At 34.9% G+C, this 24988-nt stretch overlaps 5 protein-coding genes and 1 pseudogene across 11 annotated transcripts; 2 read left to right on the forward strand and 4 right to left on the reverse strand.

Annotated features, from left to right (window-relative positions):
- Nucleotides 1-6: 6 nt before the first annotated feature.
- LOC146933199 (uncharacterized) lies at nucleotides 7-1736 on the forward strand. The gene is made up of 2 exons (XM_085704938.1): nucleotides 7-236; nucleotides 325-1736. The coding sequence occupies exons 1-2, from the start codon at nucleotides 233-235 to the stop codon at nucleotides 1140-1142; spliced, it is 822 nt and encodes a 273-aa protein (XP_085561064.1). The 5' UTR covers nucleotides 7-232; the 3' UTR covers nucleotides 1143-1736.
- Nucleotides 1737-3278: 1542 nt separating this feature from the next.
- Nucleotides 3279-5582, reverse strand: LOC146933200 (uncharacterized). Of its 3 annotated transcripts, none has more exons than XR_015007396.1 (2): nucleotides 3881-5582; nucleotides 3279-3511 (listed from the first exon to the last, which is right to left on the reverse strand). XR_015007396.1 is itself a non-coding variant. In XM_085704946.1 (1 exon), exon 1 carries the CDS (start codon nucleotides 5162-5164, stop codon nucleotides 3995-3997), a length of 1170 nt encoding a protein of 389 aa, XP_085561072.1. In that variant the 5' UTR covers nucleotides 5165-5582; the 3' UTR covers nucleotides 3589-3994. The 3 variants fall into 3 exon arrangements, 1 of the variants encoding a protein (XP_085561072.1); XR_015007395.1 differs by having other exon boundaries at nucleotides 3279-3516; XM_085704946.1 differs by lacking the exon at nucleotides 3279-3511 and having other exon boundaries at nucleotides 3589-5582.
- Nucleotides 5583-5719: 137 nt separating this feature from the next.
- LOC146933201 (uncharacterized) lies at nucleotides 5720-8714 on the reverse strand. The gene is made up of 3 exons (XM_085704947.1): nucleotides 7962-8714; nucleotides 6886-7404; nucleotides 5720-5948 (listed from the first exon to the last, which is right to left on the reverse strand). Exons 1-2 carry the CDS (start codon nucleotides 8712-8714, stop codon nucleotides 6997-6999), a joined length of 1161 nt encoding a protein of 386 aa, XP_085561073.1. The 3' UTR covers nucleotides 5720-5948; nucleotides 6886-6996.
- A 1550-nt stretch (nucleotides 8715-10264) lies between these two features.
- Nucleotides 10265-15228, reverse strand: LOC146933202 (Pentatricopeptide repeat (PPR) superfamily protein). 4 transcript variants are annotated; one of them, XM_085704942.1, is made up of 6 exons: nucleotides 14976-15228; nucleotides 14593-14763; nucleotides 14283-14450; nucleotides 11433-13115; nucleotides 11283-11336; nucleotides 10265-11189 (listed from the first exon to the last, which is right to left on the reverse strand). In XM_085704942.1, exons 1-6 carry the CDS (start codon nucleotides 15010-15012, stop codon nucleotides 10543-10545), a joined length of 2760 nt encoding a protein of 919 aa, XP_085561068.1. In that variant the 5' UTR covers nucleotides 15013-15228; the 3' UTR covers nucleotides 10265-10542. The 4 variants fall into 4 exon arrangements, with proteins under 4 accessions (XP_085561068.1, XP_085561067.1, XP_085561066.1 ...); XM_085704941.1 differs by having other exon boundaries at nucleotides 11433-13121; XM_085704940.1 differs by having other exon boundaries at nucleotides 11283-13115.
- Nucleotides 15229-20268: 5040 nt separating this feature from the next.
- Nucleotides 20269-21407, forward strand: LOC146933203 (18.1 kDa class I heat shock protein-like; annotated as a pseudogene). The gene has a single exon (XR_015007394.1). The product of XR_015007394.1 is annotated as an 18.1 kDa class I heat shock protein-like (transcript).
- Nucleotides 21408-21613: 206 nt separating this feature from the next.
- LOC146933204 (polyubiquitin-like) lies at nucleotides 21614-23890 on the reverse strand. The gene is made up of 2 exons (XM_085704943.1): nucleotides 23815-23890; nucleotides 21614-23018 (listed from the first exon to the last, which is right to left on the reverse strand). The coding sequence occupies exon 2, from the start codon at nucleotides 23016-23018 to the stop codon at nucleotides 21948-21950; it is 1071 nt and encodes a 356-aa protein (XP_085561069.1). The 5' UTR covers nucleotides 23815-23890; the 3' UTR covers nucleotides 21614-21947.
- Between the last annotated feature and the right edge of the window lie 1098 nt (nucleotides 23891-24988).

Raw genomic sequence — 24988 nt, forward strand, 5'->3', positions numbered from 1 at the left:
TGAGCCAAAGGAGGGATGGGTTTTTTTTTTAAGAAATTTAAGAAACCACGTCACACCAGGACGGGATGTTTGTGTGATCTCTGATAGACATGAATCTATAAAAAGCGCATTCAATAACCCAGAAAATGGCTGGCACGGGAGTGGATCAACTCATGTGTTCTGCATTCGGCACATCCAACAGAATTTTGTCAGGGCGATCAAGGATCGAGAACTTAAGGATAAAGTTTCAAATATGGGTACAAACATGAAACATTTTTATTTTTTAGCATTTCATATGATATTAATTACTTAATATATTTGAATATTTTCTTTCAAACAATGCAGGGCATGCCATGAACATACCCTTGTTCGAATACTATCGTAATGAAATTCGAGAGGCAAACAAAGAGGCATTAGCTTGGCTCGACAATATACCCAAAGAAAAATGGACTCAGGCACATGACGGGGGTCGACGATGGGGTCATATGACAACTAATATTGTCGAGTCATGGAACAACATTTATAAGGGAGTTCGCAACCTCCCTATCACAGCTCTTGTCCAATCAACCTACTATAGGTTGGCGTGTCTATTTGCCAATAGAGCACAAAAGGCGTATGCAAGGGTAGGTTCCGGTGATCCATTCACGGATCATTGTATGAAGGAGATTCAAGAATCTGTGATTAAGTCCAACACTCACCAAGTTGATCAATTCGACAGACAAAGGTATACTTTCTCTGTCCGTGAAACAATCAATTATAGGGAGGGAAGACCGATGGGAACATTCAAGGTAGACCTACAGGCAGGGTGGTGTGATTGTGGAAAATTTCAGGCTTTACATTTGCCTTGTTCTCATGTTATATCTGCGTGTTCTAGTTTTCGTCATGATTATCGAACCCTTATACCAGCTGTGTTTACAAATGAGAGTGTATACGCAATCTATAACACAAGGTTCAAAGTAGTCCAAGACAAAAGTTATTGGCCCCCGCATGAAGGTCCAAAGCTTTGCCACGATCCAACCATGCGAAGATTAAAGAAAGGTCGTCCAAACAGTACTCGCATCTTGACTGAAATGGATGTTGTGGAAAAAGCACCGAGAAAATGTGGACTGTGTTCCAAGACCGGTCATATTCGCAGAAATTGTCCAACTGTTAATCACCAGTAGTTAATTTTGTTCGTAATGTATTTTATAAAAAAATACCAGTAGTTAACTTTCTTCGTAATGTATTCGCAGAAATTATCTTAATGTATTTTTGTTTAATGTTTAATAAAAAAAATCATTTTAGGTTGTTTTTTAAAATTCAAGAAATATGGTATTTTTCATAAAAAAATTGTAAAAAAATTTAAAACCGCACAAAAAACATGTTCGCATTTTTTTTTTTAAAATGGCCTTTCCTTGCTCGCCATTTCAAAGGGCAAGCAAAAAAAAATAGTAAAAAAAAAACAACAATGGCATGCTCGCCATTTCAAAGGCCAAGCAAAAAAAAATAGTAAAAAAAAAACAACAAATGGCATGCTCGCCATTTGATATGTTGAACATGGAACAAAAAAAAATTAAATACTTAAATATACATGCTCGCCAAATGAAATTACAAACATACAGAGAAAGTCAGAGAAAGTCTGAGAAAGCCTGCAAGCTTGCAGAGAAGGGTTGAAAAAATGGGATGCTCGCCATTTGAATTGAAGAACAAGGGCATTTTCAACAATAATTTTCAACTAGGGGCAGATATATCATTTTTTTTTTATAGGGGCAGAAAAAAAAAATTTCCCATAATACTATTAAAAGTTAAAGACAGTAGGTTATTACCCCTTTTGATTGATAACTTGAAAAGACCAAGCCTATGATTTCATAAGAGGTTAAAAGTTCAACTTTTGGATTTAGAAGACAGAGGTTAAAAAACGAGAATCGAACAGGAAAGATAACAGAGGAAAAAAAATACGATATCTAAAAGCACGCAGGGAACAAAACAGAGATTAAAAAAAGATCTAAAAGCAAGCAAGGAAAAACCAACAGAGAATAAAAAGGGATTCAAGCAAGGAAGCTAAAGAGGATTAAAAAAAGAAAAAACAAAATCTAAAAGAAAGCAAAGAAGATGACAGAGGTTAAACAAGAAAAACCAAATCTACACGGTGGGGGCGGCTCCGGAAGAGGCCGGATCGGCGCCGGAGCTCGGGTGGGTAGCAGCCCACAACACACACAGTTGGGGATCTGGGGTGGGGAGGAGAGATGGAGGTCCTGCAACAAATGCAGATCGGCCATGAAGATGAAGAGAGGAAGGGGTGAACAGGGGAAACACTCTCCTCTCAAAGGAGAACAAAAAAATCCTAGCCGGAGGCTGAGCGGCGCTAGGGATGGCTAACCCTAGCAAAGGCTAAGTTAGGAAGGGGGTGGGTGAAAGTTCTAGAGAGAAGGCAGAGAACCTCTCTCTAGAAATTACTTCTTGTTGGATTCAGTTTGAAACATTTTTTTTCCCCTCAAAAAAAAAAAAATGCTTCAAACTGAATCCAAGGGTTCGACTTGATAAGGCCCAACTCAGTACACAGAATTTTCGTGATCAATAACACCTAGACAACTTCAATGCACCTCCAAATGGCTACCGAATCATACCATTGAAGGGTATCATGTGTAAAGGTCCTCTTCACCTCATTAACGGCTCCTTCCTGGTCCTATATAAATAACATTTTTCACAACAATGGAAGGTGCGCAGACTTTCCATATGAAAACCTCTCACTCTCTGCTCTCTTACTGGCTTGAGTGTCGAGTGTTTGTAGGCACCACCCTCCACAACCAAGCTGCTTAAGGGAACATTTTTTCTAATTTGGGCTACCTTCTCGGGTTATCCAGGTTGGTTTGGAGTTTTTGAGACCTGATTCATAGCTATTGGTTCAACAGCTTTGTGTCTGCTGGAATACTTTCAGTGCAGGAGCTATTGAACCTGCTGCGCATTGAGAACTCCTTTTTGCTTTTTAGAGAAAACTAAATTACTAAACTTTGTCTTTAGTAGCAGTGTTTGTTTTGTTGATCATAGCAATAGATTGTATTTAGTAGCTAGTACTAGTGTATTGTTCTCCATAAAGGTGGTCTTTGAATCACTTTGGGTAGTTCTTAGCTTATATCCTTCTTAGAAGTGGATATTGGCCTCTTAGAAGGTTCTTGGATATTTTTTTGCCCTTATCTCAATATAATGAGTTGTACTTCTTCTTTTTAATAAAATTTGTTGCTGTATATAATATATATATATATATATATAAAATAAAATAAAAACAACAATAAAAAAACAAAACGGATATGCACAGCGTGAACGTAGAATTGCAGCTCTTATAAACTCCATACAACATCTTAAAAACAGTGTTATCCGAAAAATAAACATTGTACAGAAGGCACCAATGGAACCAATTTCAAAATAGTTAAAAAAAACATCAATTGAGCAAAATCTTCTAATGAGAAAGCTTTCAAAACTATCCAATGGCAGGCCTCAATGCCTCATCTAAACCCAAGCACCTCCATCCTTCTTTTCATAATCCATTGTGCCGCTGTGCTAAAAAAATAACCACAAATTATTCAAATATGCAACAAGAGTGTAAGAGCAAGACTCAAAAACTAGAGGGGGTTGCTAGCAAATGAAACATAATGCAATAGAATTTAGATCGTAGCAGCTTCAACAGATAATAACAAGATGAGTACAACTGAAAGATACTTGTGATGGCATTTTGTGGGAAAGAGCAATAACAAAATAGTGATGTAAGTAAAGATTCTAAACTCTAAAATGCACCTCATACATGTTTTTACTTCTAAAACAAGTAAACTTTCTTTCTGAAATAGATTTGATAACTGCTTATTGGTTGAAAACTCGGATGCACAGAACATATATAGAAGATAGATAGGTAGGAAAGAACTATTACCATCAAAATCTATATCTCATAGCAATTGGAAAGAAGGTAAACCATGAGCACCAACAAAGTTGTAATCCCCAAATTGCCTAAAGCTTCGTGGAAAGAAAAGTGCAAAATAGAGCGTCAAGAGATCATTGCGGTTATAGACAACGCCCCTTTGTAAGCTATCAATAATGCCTCTGCATTTTCTTTAAACTTTGGTATAAACTTGTCCAAGAATGTGTCCTCGGATAAATTTAACACATAAAGAAAGCTTGGAACCTTCTTACATAGATTTTGTGATTTCAAAAGCTGAAAAACTCTAAATCGGGGAAACACTCGATCCTCCATGCTATACATCAAAATCAGAGGCCGATTAACCAATGCTGACTTTGGCAGCATAACTGTATCTAAGAAGAACTCAATTCCAACCTTTAACTTCTTCTCTGATACCCTAAGCAAATTTGGAACCTTTTTGAACATTTGCAAGCTCTCATCTTTAGAAAACCCAAAACGCTGAATGAAATCAAGCTTTTTCCTAAATGTTTTATGGCTCAAACAACATAATGTATGAAGCCCATGAACAAGCATTCTTGAATTTTGATGGAAACCCAATTTTTCAGCTTGCAAAACATAGTTTCTAATACGAGATTGTGGTGCAGTCAAAAGTCTTGAATGTTTGATTAAAATCAAAACCTGATCCCCAACAATGCCACAACTCTCTAAGAAAGCAATGTTGGCAACAAATGTTTGGTACACTGGTAGTACCCAGCCACAGTAGCTCAAAACTTGAATAAGATCTTTCTCATTCCCTACAATTTTCTTAATAGCTTCCACAGATGGGACCAATGTTTTGTTCAAACTAGCAGACAAAATGGTTGGATTCTTAGAAAGAAAAAGACCTAATTGAGAACCCTGAAAACCCAATTGTTGAAAGAATTCAACTTTAGGTTTAAGGGTTTTATGAACATTTGAAAAGAGTATTTGAGTTCTCTGACAAAGGATGGAGTGTATCTGAGTTTGAGAAAATCCAATTTGTTTGAAAAAGTTGATTACAGATAAGGGCTTTTCAGGGGAAGTGATTCCTGAAACAAGTTTAGATACATAGATAGATTCAGATTTATGTAATCTGGAATTGGAATTAAGGAGGTTAAACAGAAAAGTGGTTTCTTGGTTTGAAGATTGGTTAATTGGGGTTGATAAAGAAGAAAATGAACATAGAAAAGAACGAAGTGAGTTAGAACTGAAAGGAAGAGAACGTAACAACTTGAGGGATTGCATTGGTAGGACTAGGCTTTTCAATTTAACAAACATGTTGCGGGCATGAATAATAAGAATAAGACATGAAAATAAAGGATTTTATTTTAGGTTTGAAAGCAGGAAAAAGAAGATATAGATATTAGAATAGAACAAACATAGATTCTGGATTTCGAATCAAAAGCAGAAGGAGAAACCAGGATGAGGGAGAATACCAAGAAGGTCAATGCTTGGTGCGAGTCTCGTTGTACCCGGTAGGGGTGGACAAACGGGTCTCACCCGATCCGAACCCGCAAAATCCGCATGAAAAAAAAGGAAACGGTCGGTCCGGGTCGGTTTGGCGGGTTAGACGGATGGTCAAATCGGATTTTACTGGTTTAGTGTGGGGCGGTCCGGATGGCTGTATTGGACCCACTGTTATCCGAACCCGTCCGCATAATATTATGTATTTAATTATTTTTAATTATTTTTATCACAGACATCGTTTTTGTCTCTTGCCTTTGTCTCTCACCTCACACTCCAACAGGCAACAACAACACTGGTATCTCATCCTCACTCACCATAGTTCTCTCTCTCTCATCGTCCGCCGGGACCGTCATCACCGTCCACCACTTCCTTCTCTTATAAACTCCATCCAACATCTTAAAAGCACTGTTATCCCAAAAATAAACAAAAAATGTACAGAAGGCAACCAATTTAAAAACTATTTAAAAATCAACAAACATCAGTTGGGTAAAATCTGCTAATGAAAGCTTTCGACACTGTCCAACCGCAGCCCTCAATGCCTCACCTCAACTCAAGTACCCATTTCCTTCCTTTCGTTCTATTATGCAACTGTCAACTGTGTGAAAAAGACAGACATATTAGATACAAATATGCAAGGAGAGTGTAGGAGAATGGTTCACAAACCAGATGGATCACTGGCAAATGAAACAAAATACACTAAAATTTAAATCATAGCAGCTTCAACAGATAATAGCAAGACTGGTAGAAGCCATAAATACTTATGACGGGCTTTTGAATCAAAGGGATGTGCAGTGTCCATAAACATGTGTTTGTAAAGCATGCGGCAGGAGGAAAATTGTAGATGGCAAAACCAAAACCAAGTTTTGTAAAATGCAAAATAGACGCTGCACTGTTTGTCAACCAGAACTATTATGGAATTAGTGCTATTAAGCGGGATGACAAAGGAGATTTCGTCCAAGCATTCACAGTACACCAACAAGGCACAACATAGCCAAAGGACGCTAAAGCAGCACACATGTTAATGGCTTTAAACTCTAAACAGTTGACATGTGCTCATAGAAACAAATTGTTTACAAGTGGTGCAAAGTCTGTCAAATTGGAGATGCAACAAAACAAAGTTTGGTAGTTTAATTATGTCATGTAGACAAATTATGAATATCAATAATAACTTCGGGGGTAAGTATTATTAGGAGACAAGCTAATCGAGTGGGTCATGAGTTAGCAAAAGCATCTTGTTTATACACTAGTCACCATTATTTTTATAATGGTCCGCCCTGTATTGCCAAAATTATTGTGAAGGAAATGCAATGAGTATGCTTGGGCCGTAAATGAAAAAAAAAACGACGAGTGCTACTCAAAAATACTTATGATGGGCTTTTGTGGATAAGGCGATTAGAAAATGGTGAGTTAAGTAGAGTCTAAACTCTAAAATGCACCTCCTACATGTTTTTGTTGCTAAAATAAGTGATTTTTTTTTAAAGCATATAGAAGATAGCTAGGTAGGAAGGAATTGTTACCATCAAAATTTATACCTCATAACAATTGGAAAGGAGGTAAACCATAAGCACCATCAAAGTTGTGATCCCTCAAATTTCCTAAAGCTTCATGTAGAGAAGAGTGCAAATTAGAGCATCAAGAGATCATTATGCTTCTAGACGATGTCCCTTGTAAGCTATCAATAATGCCTCTGCATTTTCTTTAAACTTTGGTATAAACTTGTGCAAGAACATGTCCTCAGATAAACATAACATGTAAAGAAAGCTTGGAACCTTCTTACATAGATTTTGTGATTTCAAAAGCTGAAAAACTCTAAATCGAGGAAATACTCGATCCTCCATGCTGTACATCAAAATCATAGGCCGATTTACCAATGCTGACTTTGGCAGCATAACCGTATGTAAGAAGAACTCAATTCCAACCTTTAATTTCTTCTCTGATACCCGAAGCAAAACTGGAGCCTTTTTGAACATTTGCAAGCTCTCATCTTTAGAAAACCCAAAACGCTGAATAAAATCAAGCTTGTTTTTAAATGTTTTATGGCTCAAACCATAGTTGTCAAAGCGGAAACGCGGCGCGGCGCGGCCACCCCAAAAATTGACGCGGCGCGGTAAGCGGGCGCGACGCGGGCGCTTTTACATGACGCGGACACTAAAACTAAATATTATATTATTAATTAAGGACTAAAAAAGTATGAAAAAAATATATTTAGTATTAATATAGATGAGAAAATTTTATTTTGCATTCACATTTAGACTTCATCTTGATCATATTAATTCCTAGATCTCTAGATCGTCTTCATCTTGATCATATTAATTCCTAGATCTCTAATCAATCTTTCACTTCTTCCCTTTCTTCTTCATTTTGACTGTAAAAAAAAGGATGATTAACAGAGAACAGAGATGAGATTTTGTGGTTTCTGATGAGATTTTTTTGTTGACCCGCTTTTTGCCCGCGTTGACCCGCTTTTTGCCCGCGTTGACCCGCTTTTGTTCCGCTTTTGCCTAACGTGCGACTCGGTCGCGTTCTGACGCGCTAGGCTGTTTTCAGCCGCTCCGCGCCGCGATCGCGCCGCGTTAGACCGCTATTGACAACAGAGGCTCAAACAATATAACGTATTAAGTGCATGAACCAACATTCTTGAATTTTGAGGGAAACCCAAGTCTTCAGCTTGGGAAACATAGTTTCTAATACGAGATTGTGGTTCAATCAAAAGTCTTGAGTAACATTTGAGTATAATCAAAACCTGATTCCCAACAATGCCACAACTCTTTAAGTAAGCAATGTTGGCAACAAATAATCGGTAATGCGGGATTATCCAGCCACATTTATACAAAACACAATTAAGATCTTTCTCATTCCGAACAAACTTCTTAATAACTTCCACAGAGGGGACCAATGTTTTGTTCAAACTAGCAATCAAAATGTTTGGATTCTTAGAAAGAAAAAGACCTAATTGAGAACCCTGAAAACCCAATTGTTGAAAGAGTTCAACTTTAGGTTTAAGAGTTTTATCAACCTTTGAAAAGAGTACTTGAGTTCTCTGACGAATGATGGAGTGAATCTGAGTTTGAGAAAATCCAATTTGTTTGAAAAAGTTGATTACAGATAAGGGCTTTTCAGGGGAAGTGATTCCTGAAACAAGTTTAGATACATAGATGGATTCAGATTTATGTAATTTGGAATTGGAATTAAGGAGGTTAAACAGAAAAGTGGTTTCTTGGTTTGAAGATTGGCTAATTGGGGTTGATAAAGAAGAAAATGAACATAGAAAAGAACGAAGTGAGTTAGAACTGAAAGGAAGAGAGCGTAACAACTTGAGGGATTGCATTGGTAGGACTAGGCTTTTCAATTTAACAAACATGTTGCGTGCATGAATAATAAGAATAAGACATGAAAATAAAGGATTTTATTTTAGGTTTGAAAGCAGGAAAAAGAAGACATAGATATTAGAATAGAACAAACATAGATTCTGGATTTCGAATCAAAATCAGAAGGAGAAACCAGGATGAGGGGGAATACCAAGAAGGTCAATGCTTGGTGCGAGTCTCGTTGTACCGGAGCTGGGGGATGTTGGGATTTGAGAAAATGTTGGGTGTTACTCTTCAAACCAAATTCTTTTTGTTTGTCCTGTCCGGCTAGAATTCCTCTTGAAATGAATAAATAGGGTGTTTGGGATTTGATCTCGAACAAAAATAAGTATTTATATGTGAGGGTAATCTCTTATGTTGAATTTAAGATGGTATTAGAGCATCAAGATTTGTTAAGTCATTTGGTATTTAGTATGCGTTATCGAGTCACCTACATTTATATAAACGCATCAAGTCCAATAGTTTTGGGTACGAGGGGTGTTAAAAGAGTCTCACATCGATTGAGAGATGACCTCGATATGTATTTATAAGTGAGGGTAATTTTCCTCTCATAAGCCAGTTTTGTGAGGTTGTGTTAGATACAACCACGGTTTTAAAATCTTTGTCAATCGAGTTATGATCACATCGACGTGTTCACACCCATTTTAGCTTATCATTTTAAAAAAAATCAATTCCACGTTATTGTGACGTCCTCAATAATTTCAACATTTTTATCAATTGAAATTATTTATTTAATCACACACATACTTAAAAAAATAGCAAACCACCAATTCACCCTTTAAAATTGTAGGAGTCAGTATCTCCGCTATGAAATTTGAAAATAGTTAAAAAATATTTTGTCCGTGAATTATGTTGAGCAATTTCATCTAATCAAATAATTTATTTCAAATTTGTTGTCAAATTAATCACTTAATTATATCACTTACCATTAATTTTTTTGACCAAAATAATCTTATATTAATTCATTCATAACAATTAATGTAATACAAGATAGAATCAAATCAATGACTTGACGACTAGCATACAACCTTGACGCCCTAGTTAGCGAATAGGCAAAGAAATTTGTTTGTCTCCTGACAAAACTTATTTAAAGTTTAAAAAATGAGTCATAAGTGATCTACAAGTTGACATGATGTTAAATTCGGACTGATTGTTGGTTTTTTCCACTATGTCATGCGTCGCTAGCTTACCATCTAGATATGCACATTTGAAAGTCCCAATTCACCAAGCCGGCCTCTAAAGGAGGAATACACTCAAATCTTCTCGTTAGTACTTAAAGAAAAATGCCTTGAGAGTTTCGTATACACATTCTAACACCGAAGGATTTTTGAATTCTGATCACCAGGCAGTGTTTGAGTTCTACATTACACTATCCTTCCTCAGCCACCTAAAATTTGAAATGAATTTTATAGGGCATCTTCTATAGGGTTATGTTGTTTTGAATGAATGAATGCTCTTATTTATCCTCGGAACTGACAGTGATAATATTCGTGTTTTTATTATCCATTTCTGTTTAAAATGCATTGGGAGACTATACGCAAAATTGAGAGTCAACCACCAAACTAAGATTTAGACAACTCATTACACAATCAACATAAGTAGTAAGATCTCACTGATAAAAATAAAAACTGAAGATAGTCTACCTTTACAACGCAACTCCTAAGTGTCGACGATAGAGAATACTATGAAACTTTGGCAACCATCTAAGACACATTAAAATATGCACCTAAAATCTATGACAGATAACTAAAAAAACAATAGAGAACAAATAATAACCAGAATCCATAAGAACAGGAGAGCAAATAGCAATCTTCTTTTCTTCTACCTTCGCTGAGGATCCACTGTTGTGCAACAAACCAACTGTATCCAAAATGGTCTGCTCTTCAATTTCTTTTTTTCCCTCTTGATATTTGCAGGATATCTTGCTGGAGAGTTCCATTCATTTGCAGCCTTTTCTTTCACCACTTGAGTCGCTGAAGGGGACTCAGGACCAAGAATTGAGTTAACAGTTGTCAATCCAGAACCATTATTTTCTTCTATTTTTGGTGATTTCGGCTTGTTGCTAGGAGTAGCCTCACCCAAAAGACTCTTGAGAGGTGTGTGCTCTTTACTTCTGCTCTGGTTTGTTATCTTGGCGATTTTTTCTTCATTCTTCTTTTTCGCTTCAGACTCATTGATAACCTGATTTAAAGTTGGGAACCAACCAGCTGGTGAGGTGGAATTTGACTGTTGTGGTTTTGCGGTTTCAGAAGTGGCGCCTTTAGGACTAGCCACGTGGCTAGGCTCAACCAATGTTGTGAAAGATGGCAGCTCAAATGTTTCTGATTTTCCAGACAGCTGTCTCTCAGCAGGTGCAGCTTGTCGGACGTTCAAGTCTGATTTGCCTGCTTCTGTCGATGCCAGCGAACCGGTTGATGGTAAAGTTTCCACATCAGTAACAGCGGGTACGTCGGATATCATCGAGATAACTGTTTAAAGGATCGTGTGAAAAAAGTTATTAAATTCTTTTTGCTTTAGTGCTTTGTGCAAATAAAGAAAGGCAACAATGACGGTGTACATACCTGAACCAGAACCCCAGTTGCCTTCCAAACTGTCACGCCGGCTACCAGAGTCAACTGAAACATCAGTTCCAGGTGGAGTTAATTTAGTCAAGTTATTATTGCTTTGATCATCAACCGGCATTGGCACAGCAGTAACTCTAGACACTTCACCTGAATTATCTTCAACAGCAGAATCATGTCGAGCAGAAGCCCCGGAATATATAGAAGAATGTGATGTATACTTGCTGGCAAGGTCTTCTGTAGCCTTCACTAACAGTTGTGCATCCCGTGCTTCATGTGAGTCAGCAGAAGTATCAATTCCAGATGAACCAAGTTTAACCAAGTTATTACGGCTTTGATCTTGAACAGGCTCTCCAATTGAATCATCTTCAACGGCGGAATCCGGTTCAGCAGAAAGCTCAGCATTTGTCGAAGAATGTGATGTATGCTTGCGAGAAAAGTCTTCAGCAGCCTTCACTGATAGCTGTTCATCCTGTTCTTCGTGCGAGTCAGCAGCAATACCAGTCGGTTTCTTATTCTCTTCATATAACTTGATATTGCTATTGATTTCATCTTCAATTTTACCATTTTCACCAGCATCATCACTATTATTCCTAAATAACTCACTTGATTGCTCAACTTCTGATTGCAAGTGGTCACTACGAGGTTGAAAATCTTTCACTATAACTTCAGTGTCACTTTCCACATCTGCTCCTGCAACCTTTCCAACTACAGATGCATCGTTTATTTCAGTTGTGTCATTACTGATGATGCTAAATGTTTCATCAGTCGCAGACCGAAAGGATGCCTCCCTCTGAAATTCATTTGCTGAGACCATTAAACTACTTTCAGGTTGAGAACTTTCATGAATTTCATCAGGTCCATGCTCTTCAGGAAAATTATTCTCATTCATCTCAGTTTTCGTAGACACTCCGATTTCATGCGATATTTGATAAGTTTCAGTTGTGAGCTCAACCAAAGAAACTTCAGAGCAATCTTCAGCATGTATATTTTCAGTCTTCGTGTCATTATCCATAACATGCATCTCTGAAGAGAGTACACCACTTCTTTCACTCAACTGGTTTGTGTTGAAATGAAAATTATTTTCCTCAGTAACATGTTCCTCATGTTTCAATGACACGCTCCCAGGATAAGCTGCATCAAGTTTATCATCATGCACAGGAAGTGGATCAATATTAACATTCACGTCTTCCTTTTGTGGCAAAACCTCGACTTCATTACAAGTAGTAGAATGTATTGCATGCGCAGATTCTACCTGAGCCTCGTTCGTGATTATTGGCGAGTTTACTTCTTGAGGAAATTCATACTGGGGCAGCAAAGAAAGGGACCCAGGTTCCTTCTTTTCCTTCGGATTAACAGCTCCATCGCCCATGTCATGATCCAGGGAAATTGCTTCGTTAACTACTATTTTAGAAGTTCCTTCATATGTTTCACCTACAACGTTATCAGTTGACTCCATGATTTCAACCCTGTCTTTTTCTGATTTTACCTCATCGCTTCCTTTCAAATTAAGCTCCTTTTCATCACACACCAAACTACAATCTGTCACATTTTCACCAGCATAAATATTTTTTTCTGGCAATAAATTGGGCATGGCTTCAGCTATGCTGAGACTTGAGTCACTTGACAAACCAGAAAAACCATCGCCATGCACAATGCTCGATTCTTCATTCTTTGAATCTGCAATTGAGCTTGTTAATGGATCCACAGTAGAGCCTGGCAATTGACTTTGCGTCCCACCTATATTTCCCACTTCAAAACTTTCACTTTGCATAATTTTTGGATTTATAATTTGGCAGTCATTGCTTGAGCCAGCAATAAGTGGACTCACATCTGCAGCTGTGAAACAAATAATCAGACATTATAGAATTACAGATAAGAAAAAAAATTGGATTGAGACAGATAAAACATAAAAAAAAAAAAAAAATGCATATTCAATGTTTGTGGATTTCATTTTCGTAAAATGAATGTGTAATCATGTGTGCAGAATTCTGAAATACTCGTAGATTGTAATATAAATTGGATTTGAATCACTTAAAGTGAGAGATGCACTTCAGAGGGTGAAGTGTCAAAAGTTGAAATCGTACAAAAATCAGGGTTATCGAATTGAAGTTATAGCGGCGCCATGGCGCCAAATCGGTATCGGATTTTGAGGTTTCCAATATGGTGAATGGCGGTCAGAATCCCACCACACTCCGCTTTAATAGCGTATTAAGGCAGCTGAAATTTTGGAATTTTCGGTCTCTGCCACAGACCGCCATCCGCTGTAGATAACACCGACAAAAATACATGCACTTGCAGGCGTGCAACTATGGTATTGTTACATATACTCCGTTGATTTTCAAATCAAGTTACAACTACGCACTTTATACCCTAAGGTGCATTTTCCACTTGAGAAAAGCCAAATCAATATAAAATTATAAATTAGTATTTTCAAAATATCTTTCTCAAACTACCAGCCATTAGTTCTAACATTTCTTGGTGCAGAAAATAAATAAATCATTTTTCATGAAAAGTGGGAGGTGGGAGGCTGTTGCAAAACTAGCCACCAACCATATTTTAACAGGCAATGGAAATAGATTCAAAAACTGTTTTCTTGTTGTACCAAACTTCTCCCTTAAGCCTAAAGTCATTAAATTTTAAACAAGGTGACAAACAAATTCAAAAGCTTTAGAGGCTTAAATAACACTCATAAAAAGGGAAAAACACATTTCCTAAATTTATAATTAATCCAGCAACAAATTTTCTACTGTGCCACAAGTCCATACGTATGAGTTATGACCAAGTAATGCTATGTTTGGATACGCGATGTCTTGGTAGATCTAACATCCTATTGACTAAGTTAATCATAATTTTTCATGAAGCTACAAATTAAAGCTTCTGAGAGCCGCATAGTGTAACCACAATTTCGTCAAAATCCAAACACCGGCTAAATAAAGTAAAGTCATGTCAATTTTAATAAAAAAAAGACATTGTACTTGGAAGACATTAAAGGAGTACCTGAGTTCAAATTATGTTCTTGTTGCAAATTCTGTTTAACTCCTTGACTTAGTCCACTATCCGGAAAATCATCAACAGCATCTGAATACACCTCACTTTCTGATCTACTAAATTTCCTTTCAATTCCATCATTACCCTTGTCATTGTTTGAACCCAACTCAACCAAACCTAAAAAATATCAACACATTATTTAGCAAACCATCATATTTTGGAAAGTTAAATTAAACAAAGCATATCTTAATTGTAATTTCCTATTATTTCCCAACAACAATGTTAAATTAAACAATACATATTGTAACTGTAAACTTACCTGGTGTTTTGTAATCATCATCTGAACCATTGAAATTGGTTTGTTCTTCTTTGTAACCTTCAATGGTTCCACAGATCTTCTTGTGAGCACGTCTATGTTTAGCACTGGGATGTGGATTTGGAAAAGGCCAACCACATTTGTGACACACATAAACTCCATGATTCTCGTTCCCTTAAAAAAAAATACACAAAAAAAAAAAAAAAATGTTAACCCTTTTGACCCTTTAACATGAAAAGAACAAAGATGCTATTTTCAAAACGAAACAACTGAGAAAACCCAGAAAGACAAGGACTTTCCGTAAAAGCATGTAAACCAAGAAAGAGAAATAAATAAATAAAAATATGAAAAAGAAAAGAAGAAAAGGGGAAAGAAAAAGGAAGTACCTGGAGTGTGAGTTTTGGTTTGATCTTGGTGATGCATTAGGAAGAGTGAGAGAAAAAGTCAACGAAAGAAAAGAAAAGGCCAACGAAAGAAAGAAAGGAGGAAGAAGAAGAAGAAGAAGAAGAAGAAGAAGAAGAAGAGGATAATGATGAAATGGAAGTGAAAAAAAGAAGAAGAATAGGAATATTAATAAAAACGGAGAAACGAAGTGTTGTTTGTTAGAGAAAGAAGGAGGAGTAAGTTGAGAGTGGTAGTGGGGAGTGAGTGAGTGAGTGAACCCTGATTTGGAACAACGCCGCAGAAATACGTAGGGCCCAAGCTCCATGTGCGTACGGCTAACGGGTAGTATAGCTACTATCAATTAATTAATTTTAAATTCATTTTTAGTCAAACTAATTATTATACTCCTATTAAATTTATTCTATCATAAGAAATGACTTTATTTATTTTGACCATATTATTTTGAAATAAGATCTTAAAAAAAAAAAAAAATCATTAATTCCCTATTCTCTTTACATCAGTTTCGTTTGTGTTATCAACCTACATTTTATATTTTGTTACTATGGGGATATGAGATTTGAGATGCAACATAAGAAAATTTAACTAACATCGATTTGGGAGTATGTTAGTTAGTTAATTAAGATTTTATTGTTAATTATATTTCACACAAACATAAAGGATAACGAAATCTTAAAGTAAAAATATCTTCATTGACAAAGGCAAAGGCATGAGGGGGTTGAATAGAATTTTTAAACTTAAAATAAAAATATACTTTTATATATTTTACATTTTTTATTCTCTAAAATAAAATTGTAAAGTGGCATACAAGGTACAATAGTTCAAAAGCTTGAATCTCTAAACTAGGATTTTTACTCCAACATTGCAATCAAATCAACGAGGTAGAAGGGTTAACTATCATTTTTAAAGTTTTCGTTTTAGTATGACAAAAATTATATGTAAGTATAAATTAATAGTTACGCGACAATTTTGGTACATTAGAGTTTGGTTGTGATCTAAAATTTAAAATAGTATCGAAATAACTAAATATATGAAAATAACATGACAATTATACCTAATTTTTTATCGTAGATGTACTTGAAGAAAATAGACGATTACATGTACACAAAAAATTTCGGGTATGACACCGTTGATGGAACACGTACGCCTTTTCATTTCAATCCTCGTGTGTGTGCTGTTTTCTTTTCAGTTCCGTCCCGTGTGTGTTTGTTCCGCATCCAAAGTTTATTATTGAAAGAGTATTTGAGTCTTTTCGTCGTTCTTGTGGTGTGGGGTTGTCCACATGAGCTGCACGTGACAATCTCCACCGCTGCTGATAACATAATATTGCTCACACTCCTCAGATCCTACTGTGATAAGGTGTGTCCCCCTATTAAACTGCAAACTTTTTTCTCTCTTAATTTTCATAATGCTGCACAAAAATACAGACCGTATCTATCAATTGATATGATATTGTGTTGTTGTATTAACATTGCCTATCACTGTATTTATCAACAACAACAAAAAACACAGAGAAAAAAAAGATGTCTATTTACATTTTTAATACTATATATGTACATTTTATTATTGAATTATTGGTTAATTTTTCTCATGTTTTAAGTAGTTGTCAAGAGAAAAGAGGATCAACCTCTACATCAACTGATATGATTAGTGATATTATTAAGTATACATGCATAATAAATGTTGAGTATATATGTGTTACTAATAACTATCCCTTTTAAGATGAGAGATGATCGGAGCAGCTAAATCCCACCAACCATAATGAAAACCTCATTCACCTTTCACTATCTTAGGCTTAGCTTCTTATTTTGGTTTTTATACTTTTCAATGGGACAAAGTTAATGGGTTGATGGATGATTCTACATGATACGCATTAAGTATACGTACGTGAGTAGCCCATGTGTATGCTTCAACAACGTGGAGAGAGACATATATATATATATATATATATATATATATATATATATATATATATATATATATATATATATATATATATATATATATATATATATATATACCGGCACAAATAAATTCAACGGGGATAAATCACCATTACATGCACCATATTTAAACATCACTTTTTCCCTAATTAGCATGTTTTGTAGTACTACAATATATACTTGCACCGGCCTATTATGAGTATCATACCCATAAAAAAAAAAAAAACAAAAAAAAAAACAATATTTGATGGTCCAAAGCACTTCAATAAAACTGATTTACTACTTCCACCGTTCTATTCAAGAATCACACTTCCAAAATGATTTATTTTATTTTTTTATAGACCCAAAATGATTTATTAACTATCTATCGAAGTAACTACTACATTATAAAAATATTGTCAATTGTTGAAGTGTTTTTATACATTGAAATAAAAATAATAATGATAATTGATTATTTTTTTGACAGGATAGTGATAATCAACGATTCGTTATTCAATAAATAACTAATAGACTTCATTCAAAAAAAAAAAAAAACTAAGACTATTCAATTTAAAATGTCAAATCTGCAAGTTTTTTAACTTACAAAACTAAAAAATAAGCCTTGATTTCGAAATCCATGGATGTATTTCGTATATAGTTTGTGCTCTAAATTATCATGTTTTGTTTATTTACAATATTTTTTAACTAGACATTTGAAATTAACTTTTAATGTTTTTGGAAGTGAAATTCTTGTATTTACGTAGTATTATTTGTTATGTACGTTGGTCCCTTCTTCAGCATATTGTGTGATCGGAATTGGGAAGCATTTGACACTTTTTTTTCTACGTTGGTCTTTGTTTTGTCCTTCTGTTGTTGACCAAAGACCTGTGACTTGTCGTCGTCTGGTTTGGACCATATGCAGCAGTTCACAACTCATTTTCAACATTTTCTTCACCGTAAAGTTTCATTTTGCAATCAAATAACAAACCATATATATCTTAGATCATGTCATGCCATTCTATTGAAATTTTTATCTTCTATTAAACTGGTCAGATTATTTCCATAGTTTAGATTATTTTTTTTTAAAACAAGTTAAACTAACTTACGCTTCAAAAAAAATCAAACATGAGATATTGACACACTCTAACGTCCTAAACCAACATTATCCTATCAACCTAATTAGTGGGTTGTAGTTTAGTTTCTTGAAACACATCAATAATTTATCTAGTTATACTGATTCTGAATTATTAAATAGTATTATTTCTCTTTGTTGAGACAATATTTTGGTTCGCCAAAAGTTATGTAAACATAGAGAGATTCCATCTCAGGAATAGACGGTAGGGTCATATAATAATTTGGTGAACTAAGTGGTGCAATAGGAACCCCACCATGTGATTGTTTTGTTGGGTATCTTGTTGATTGAATCATGCCTGACTGGTTGATCTAAGAAATTTTAGTTGTGGTTGTTTGTTAGTGTTGGAACGTGACTTAGAAGATTAATAATGAAGTATTTAATTGCATAACAACAAACTTTGGTACTCTTTTCTAGGATGAGACAAATTTGGTCCTTTAATTGCATGAAAAGATAAATGATTGGGAGAATTTGTCTCGTTCATAGCACGATTCGCTGGTCTGTATTGAAAAATCGCATGTGTTAGCATTGGTTGATGTCAATTAGTATTGGGAAATGATAGATATAGTGACAAAATTTATCAAAAAAATTTTAAAACGGTGTATTTGCTAACATCTTTCCTTAATTACGCATCATTACCTCCCTTGATTTCTGTCAAATAACAACTTTAATTGGTTGAGATCTTTTCTCGATAAATTCTTGATAAAAACTCTCTAGATAAATAGCAATGCTCGTTAGTATTTTGTTTCGATCGGATATTGTCGAGTAATATTTTGTGAAAATTGCTCTTTAAGTAGAATGGCTCCCAAACACCTCAAACTTTAACTCCATATGAAATTACAAACTGTTATTTGTTGAACAAAACTTAGGAGTCGTTTGATAGTGAACGTGACTTACGAGTCATTCTAAAGTGGGTTAAATATGTTTTTCTTTCTATAAATATATCAACTTTTCATTTTAGTCATTTTAAAATTTTCCTTCAACTTTTAGTCCCTATAAAATTTTCAATCGCTACTTTTGGTCCCTATTTTTAAGTTAATTTTTGTATTTTTTAATGAAATTGTGCTGAAATGTGTAAAATATTGTAAAAATCTTTCAAAAAAATTAGAAATTTTTTACAAAACATAAATTAAATATGAATTTTTAATCGCCAAAAATATAAAAATTCATATTTAATTCATGTTATATTAAAAAATTCTATTTTTTTGTGAGAGATTCTTACAATATTTTAAATTTTTCTGCAAATTTTTATTTAAAAATATGAATTCTACATATGAGTTTACTTGAAAAGAGAGACCAAAAGTAAAGATGAAAAACTTTTGGGGACTAAAAATTAAAGAAAGTTTTTAGAGGGACTAAAACAAAAAGTTGACATATTTATAGGGATCAAAAACATATTTAACCCTTCCAAAGTTAACATGCATATATCGCAAACCTCACTTGGGTTACACTTTTCTTTCGCCACCCTACTGTCATATTCCACCCATTTCAAAAGTTGAACTTTTTTTTTTTTGCAAAAAATGTATCTCAGGATCAAAGAATGACTCCTAAAGGATGTCTAGTGTGAACACTCATTTGACGTCAAGAAACAAATACGGCTTCTTTTAACCCGTTTATATTTCTATTTTTTGATGAATTTTTTTGAACCTGATGTGACGAATAGAATCAGAGTTAGGAATTGTTCTTGGGATCAGGTTGTAACTCATGTTCTAGTCAGCCCTATAAACTGTGTTTTATTCCTTTAATTGTGTTGCATTGATTGATGTTATTATGTTATAATTTACTTATAGTTACTCCCTCCGGTCACATTTATAATCAAAAAAACACTTTTTAGGTTCATTGAATACATAATGTATTTGGTCAATATATATATAGACCAAATACATTATGTATTCAATGAACCTAAAAAGTGTTTTTTTGATTATAAATGTGACCGGAGGGAGTAAGATTGAACATTCAGTTGGTAGTTATGTTGAGTCAAAATAAAATATTGTTGAGTCTTCTGATGAATTCAAACCATTTATTGTTGAAGCTTCCCTCGAATTGAAACAAAAATTGTCGAAGCTTCCGTTGATTCTAAAGATAAAATCGTTGGTTCTAGTGTTTCAAAACTTCATGATAATGATTAGATATGACGCCTTACCTTTTCATAGACGATAAATAGAAAGTCAGATATGATATGATTAGTTGGGTTCGTCAACAAGCAATAAAGACCGAATTTATGTTAATTATAAAGAGTTCTCATTTTCGTCATGAAAGAAGGTCGCCAATGTTAGTGTTGGATTGTGAAAGAGATGGTATGTACAAAGGAATCAAGAAGAAATTAAACCGAGAAGACACATGTTAAAGGCTGATCTTCCTATACTGAAGAAGGAGGAAGTGAAAGTTGAAATGATAGGGTTCTTCAAATAAGGGGAGAGAGGAATGCTGAGAAAGAAGACAAGAACGATCAATGGCATCACGTGGAGCGTAGCAGTGGAAAATTCACGAGGAGGTTTAGGTTGCCAGAGAATGCGAAAATGGATCAAGTGAAAGCAAAGATGGAGAATGGTGTTCTCGTTGTTACTGTTCCTAAGGAAGAGGTTAAGAAACCTGAAGTTAAATCCATAGAAATCTCTGGTTGAACACATTTGAGCTCTGTTATTCTGTTGCTTTGCTTGCAATGCTTACTTTTTGTATGGCATGTGAGATATGATGTAATAAGTTAAATGTTGTTGCATGAACAAGTGCATTGACTTTACCTTCTCCTTGAGAAAAATTATTTGATCTTATAATGCCATGAACTGCAATCTTTTGTATTACATGAATATTCTTTACATACAAATAGCTTTAATTGGTTTTTTATTGTTCTAAGGTTTTTTTTTTTTTTTGTAGATGATGATGATCTTACTGTACCGGGTCATGAAGAACCAATACCATACAATTTCCTCTTTTCCTTGCAAACCTTCTTTTCCTCCCTCTTGACTTGAAGCCCCGCGGTTTTCTTTATAAATTGCAAAAGGGTTCTAACAAAATCGCCACATGTTAATAAACCATTAAGAATTCGCACTTTGCATCTAAACTAATGCAATCATATTATGACTGTATCAAGGCGTGCAATTGGAGAAAATATTACAGAGAAATACTACTTGATCATATTCCTTCACCACCAATTTAATTTTAGATATATATAGCTACATAACTACTCTATGCTGTCTCTTGTTCACTAACTGCAATTTATTTCATTATGAGCTCTTCTTGGAGTAAAGTTTTGTCAATTGTGACAGCTTTGCAATGAGTTTTACAAGTTCTAGGACAACACATTAGTTAGATAGAATACAAATTATACAATCAATATTCAATGAAGACTCATTGGTTCTTAAGCTTTCTATCAGGTTTAACCCTTCTGCCCGTGGAGCATAAGAAGAGAAAAACTCAGGCAATAAATTTATGTCATACCAAATCTGGTTTGTGACCAAACCAGAATTTATTTATTTTGTTAAATGAGAAAAAAGTACGATACGAATTAACCTACACCCAAGATAAAAACACATAACTTTTACTTTCTCAGATTTCAGAAGAGCAGTAATGAAATAGAATGTACAATAATATCTTGAACTTCAGTTGAAGAACTAGTGAGTACTTGATCAATCACTCAGAAAATAGCAAATAGTTCAAATTGATGAAGTTAAATGTGAGAACAGAGCTATACAAATAGCAAAACAAACCTAGTTTTAAGGGCCATTACCAAGACCCATGCAATAACAAGTTCTGAAACTTAAAACCAAAAAAGACCTGCAAGAATTCCCATCCCACACATTGAAAAACCACTCAGTAAACACAGATACTTAATTTCCACCACGAAGACGCAACACAAGGTGAAGTGTAGACTCCTTCTGAATGTTGTAGTCAGCAAGGGTCCTTCAATCCTCTAACTGCTTCCCAGCAAAGATCAACCTCTGCTGATCTGGTGGGATTCCCTCCTTGTCCTGTATTTTTGCCTTTACGTTATCAATTGTGTCTGAACTTTCTACCTCTAGGGTAATGGTCTTTCCGGTCAATGTCTTCACAAATATCTGCATACCTCCCCTCAAACGAAGGACAAGGTGGAGGGTAGACTCTTTCTGAATGTTATAATCAGCAAGAGTCCGGCCATCTTCGAGCTGCTTTCCAGCAAAAATCAATCTTTGCTGGTCCGGGGGAATGCCCTCCTTGTCCTGTATCTTAGCCTTTACATTGTCAATTGTGTCCGAGCTCTCTACCTCCAAAGTAATTGTCTTGCCAGTAAGAGTCTTCACGAAAATCTGCATACCACCGCGTAGACGCAAAACAAGGTGAAGAGTTGACTCTTTCTGGATGTTGTAATCAGCAAGAGTCCTGCCATCTTCGAGCTGTTTTCCAGCAAAAATGAGCCTCTGCTGGTCTGGAGGGATACCCTCCTTGTCCTGTATCTTAGCCTTTACATTGTCAATTGTGTCCGAGCTCTCTACCTCCAAAGTAATTGTTTTTCCGGTAAGGGTCTTCACAAAAATCTGCATACCACCACGAAGTCGCAACACAAGATGGAGAGTTGACTCTTTCTGAATGTTATAATCAGCCAAGGTTCTGCCATCTTCAAGTTGTTTTCCAGCAAAGATGAGCCTCTGCTGATCTGGTGGGATACCCTCTTTGTCCTGTATCTTTGCCTTGACATTGTCAATGGTGTCAGAGCTCTCCACCTCAAGGGTGATGGTCTTTCCTGTGAGAGTCTTCACAAATATTTGCATACCACCACGGAGACGGAGCACCAAATGAAGGGTAGACTCCTTTTGGATGTTATAATCTGCAAGGGTACGGCCATCCTCCAGCTGCTTGCCAGCAAAAATGAGACGCTGCTGGTCAGGTGGGATCCCTTCCTTGTCTTGAATCTTGGCCTTAACATTGTCTATGGTATCTGAACTCTCAACTTCGAGAGTGATAGTCTTGCCAGTGAGGGTCTTAACAAAAATTTGCATCTAAATTATAAGAAACAAACAAATACAAATGAATCAATTGCAAATTCTTTATAATGATGGAATGATCGCTACAAAGAGGACAAAACTACAGGTAACAAAAACTGAACGCATGAAATCAATCAACGTAATCATTTCAATTTACACAAAAGCCTCTTCTTCAAATTGTCCCTGACAATCAACTAATCTGATAATAACCCCTATTCCATCATAGCACTTTTATAATTATAAATAGTTTCCAATCAGAGAATCAATCGAAACAATAACCCAATTGAAGGAGGTTTTTGAATCATACACTCCACAATACAGTTGTAAAAATTTATGAAAAGAGTAATGATATTTTGACATCCATTTGATGACAACTTTGTTGACAACCTTGTTTTTCTCACTTCTTATTGGTCAAAAACAATAGAGAGAGAAAAAGGAAGAGAGAGGATAACAACATCATGTAAGTATGAGAGAATGAGAGAGAAAGTTGTCCAAAAGATGTCAAAAAGTGGTTGTCAAAATATCATTTCTCAAAATTTATATGAACGTCTTATGACATATCAACAAAAAATTGAACTAATGAAGAAAATCTTCGCATGAGTGATTGTTAAAACATCAAACGGTTCGATTCAGAAGAATTTGAATCACATGAAAGAAAAAAACAAAGCCGACAGATAAAATTATGAATTAGAAAGATAACACAAAATTAAACTCTAATAATAGAAGGCTAAAAACCTAATCGAATTCAATATTGAGAAAGCGAAAGATCAAGCTAATAATCGATAGGAGAGTAGAAAGTAGATGATGATACCTTGAAACTGTGTTGTGTGCTAAGTACGAATGTATGAATGAATCTCTTTTTCGGCAACAAAAGGAATGGTGTTTGTGACGATTGGTTTAAGGGATTTTTGGTTTTATAGCAAAAATGTGAAGCTGTCAACCCATATAATACGGTGACGTTTTTCGTCAACTGCTGCACGTCTAGAGTAGAATCTGTTGTTGATAAAAGCCCATATGCGAAAAGAGCTATTCTTCCATGGTCACAAGACCAAATAAATAGTCTTTGGACACACTCACATGAAGATATTATCTTTAAAATATTTAATTATTTTGTTATCAATTTTCTTTTCATCATTAAAAAAATATTTGTTTATGTGTGTGTGACCAAACACTATTTGTTTGGTCTCGTGACCATATTAGAATTTCTCATGCGAAAATATATGGGAGATTTATTTTTTTTTTTTAAGGATTATGTGGGTTGATATTTTTAGCTTTAGTGACTTTAATGCATTTAATTTATAAATGAATTATTAAAATAAATTATTTAAGCGTATACGAACGGTTATCTTTTTCATTGCGATGAGCATAGTTTAGTTATTAAAAACATTATGACATGCAAAAGTCATTTTATCGAATCTTAACTTCCCTACTTATTCATTCATTCAAAGGACGAATTTCTAGCAACTATATCAATAAAAAAAAAAAACTAAATGCCCATTATCAATTTTATGTTTTTTTCTTCTCAAGTTTGCTTATACAACGGCGTTGATCGAAATCTTTTACATTCATCGAAACACTTCATAGACAATCTTGATCGTTGATCTAAAATTGAATATTTCAAATTAGATAATCAATTATGAGCATCGCTTCCAAGAATGCGAACAAGTTAGATGTGACACGACTAGTCTACGTCATGTCCATGTCAAACTTTTAATTAAATAAGGAAGATTAAAACTTTTTAGAAGTCTTTTTAACTTAAAATATCAGACTATAGGCCTATAAAAAAAGACTTTTAAACCTACCAAACCGACATACTTAAGTATATACAAATATCATTTTTTTTATCAATGTTATTATTTATATTAAATATTGTAGATTTCTTTATAATCCTTTTTACTTTCGATGAAATTATAAATTTGTTAACTTTTTCAGTATTTTAAACTAAATAAGCTACATTAATCTTTCATGTATCATATATGTTAAAT

Source organism: Medicago sativa, chromosome 4 (genome assembly GCF_051527215.1).
Source record: "Medicago sativa cultivar Bolivia chromosome 4, Bolivia_mono, whole genome shotgun sequence".
NCBI lineage: Eukaryota > Viridiplantae > Streptophyta > Magnoliopsida > Fabales > Fabaceae > Medicago > Medicago sativa.

Bases quoted from the DNA above. Each gene is read 5' to 3' on its own strand.
- LOC146933200 (XM_085704946.1), bottom strand. From the start codon at position 5,164: ATGTTTGTTAAATTGAAAAGCCTAGTCCTACCAATGCAATCCCTCAAG.
- LOC146933201 (XM_085704947.1), bottom strand. From the start codon at position 8,714: ATGTTTGTTAAATTGAAAAGCCTAGTCCTACCAATGCAATCCCTCAAG. The intron at 7,405-7,961 runs TATTGTTTGAGC...CGCTTTGACAAC, and splicing joins TTCATGCACTTAATACGTTA to TATGGTTTGAGCCATAAAAC.
- LOC146933202 (XM_085704939.1), bottom strand. From the start codon at position 15,012: ATGCATCACCAAGATCAAACCAAAACTCACACTCCAG. The intron at 14,451-14,592 runs GTAAGTTTACAG...GATATTTTTTAG, and splicing joins TGATGATTACAAAACACCAG to GTTTGGTTGAGTTGGGTTCA. The intron at 13,122-14,282 runs GTACTCCTTTAA...TTTGTTTCACAG, and splicing joins AGAACATAATTTGAACTCAG to CTGCAGATGTGAGTCCACTT.
- LOC146933204 (XM_085704943.1), bottom strand. From the start codon at position 23,018: ATGCAAATTTTTGTTAAGACCCTCACTGGCAAGACTATCACTCTCGAA.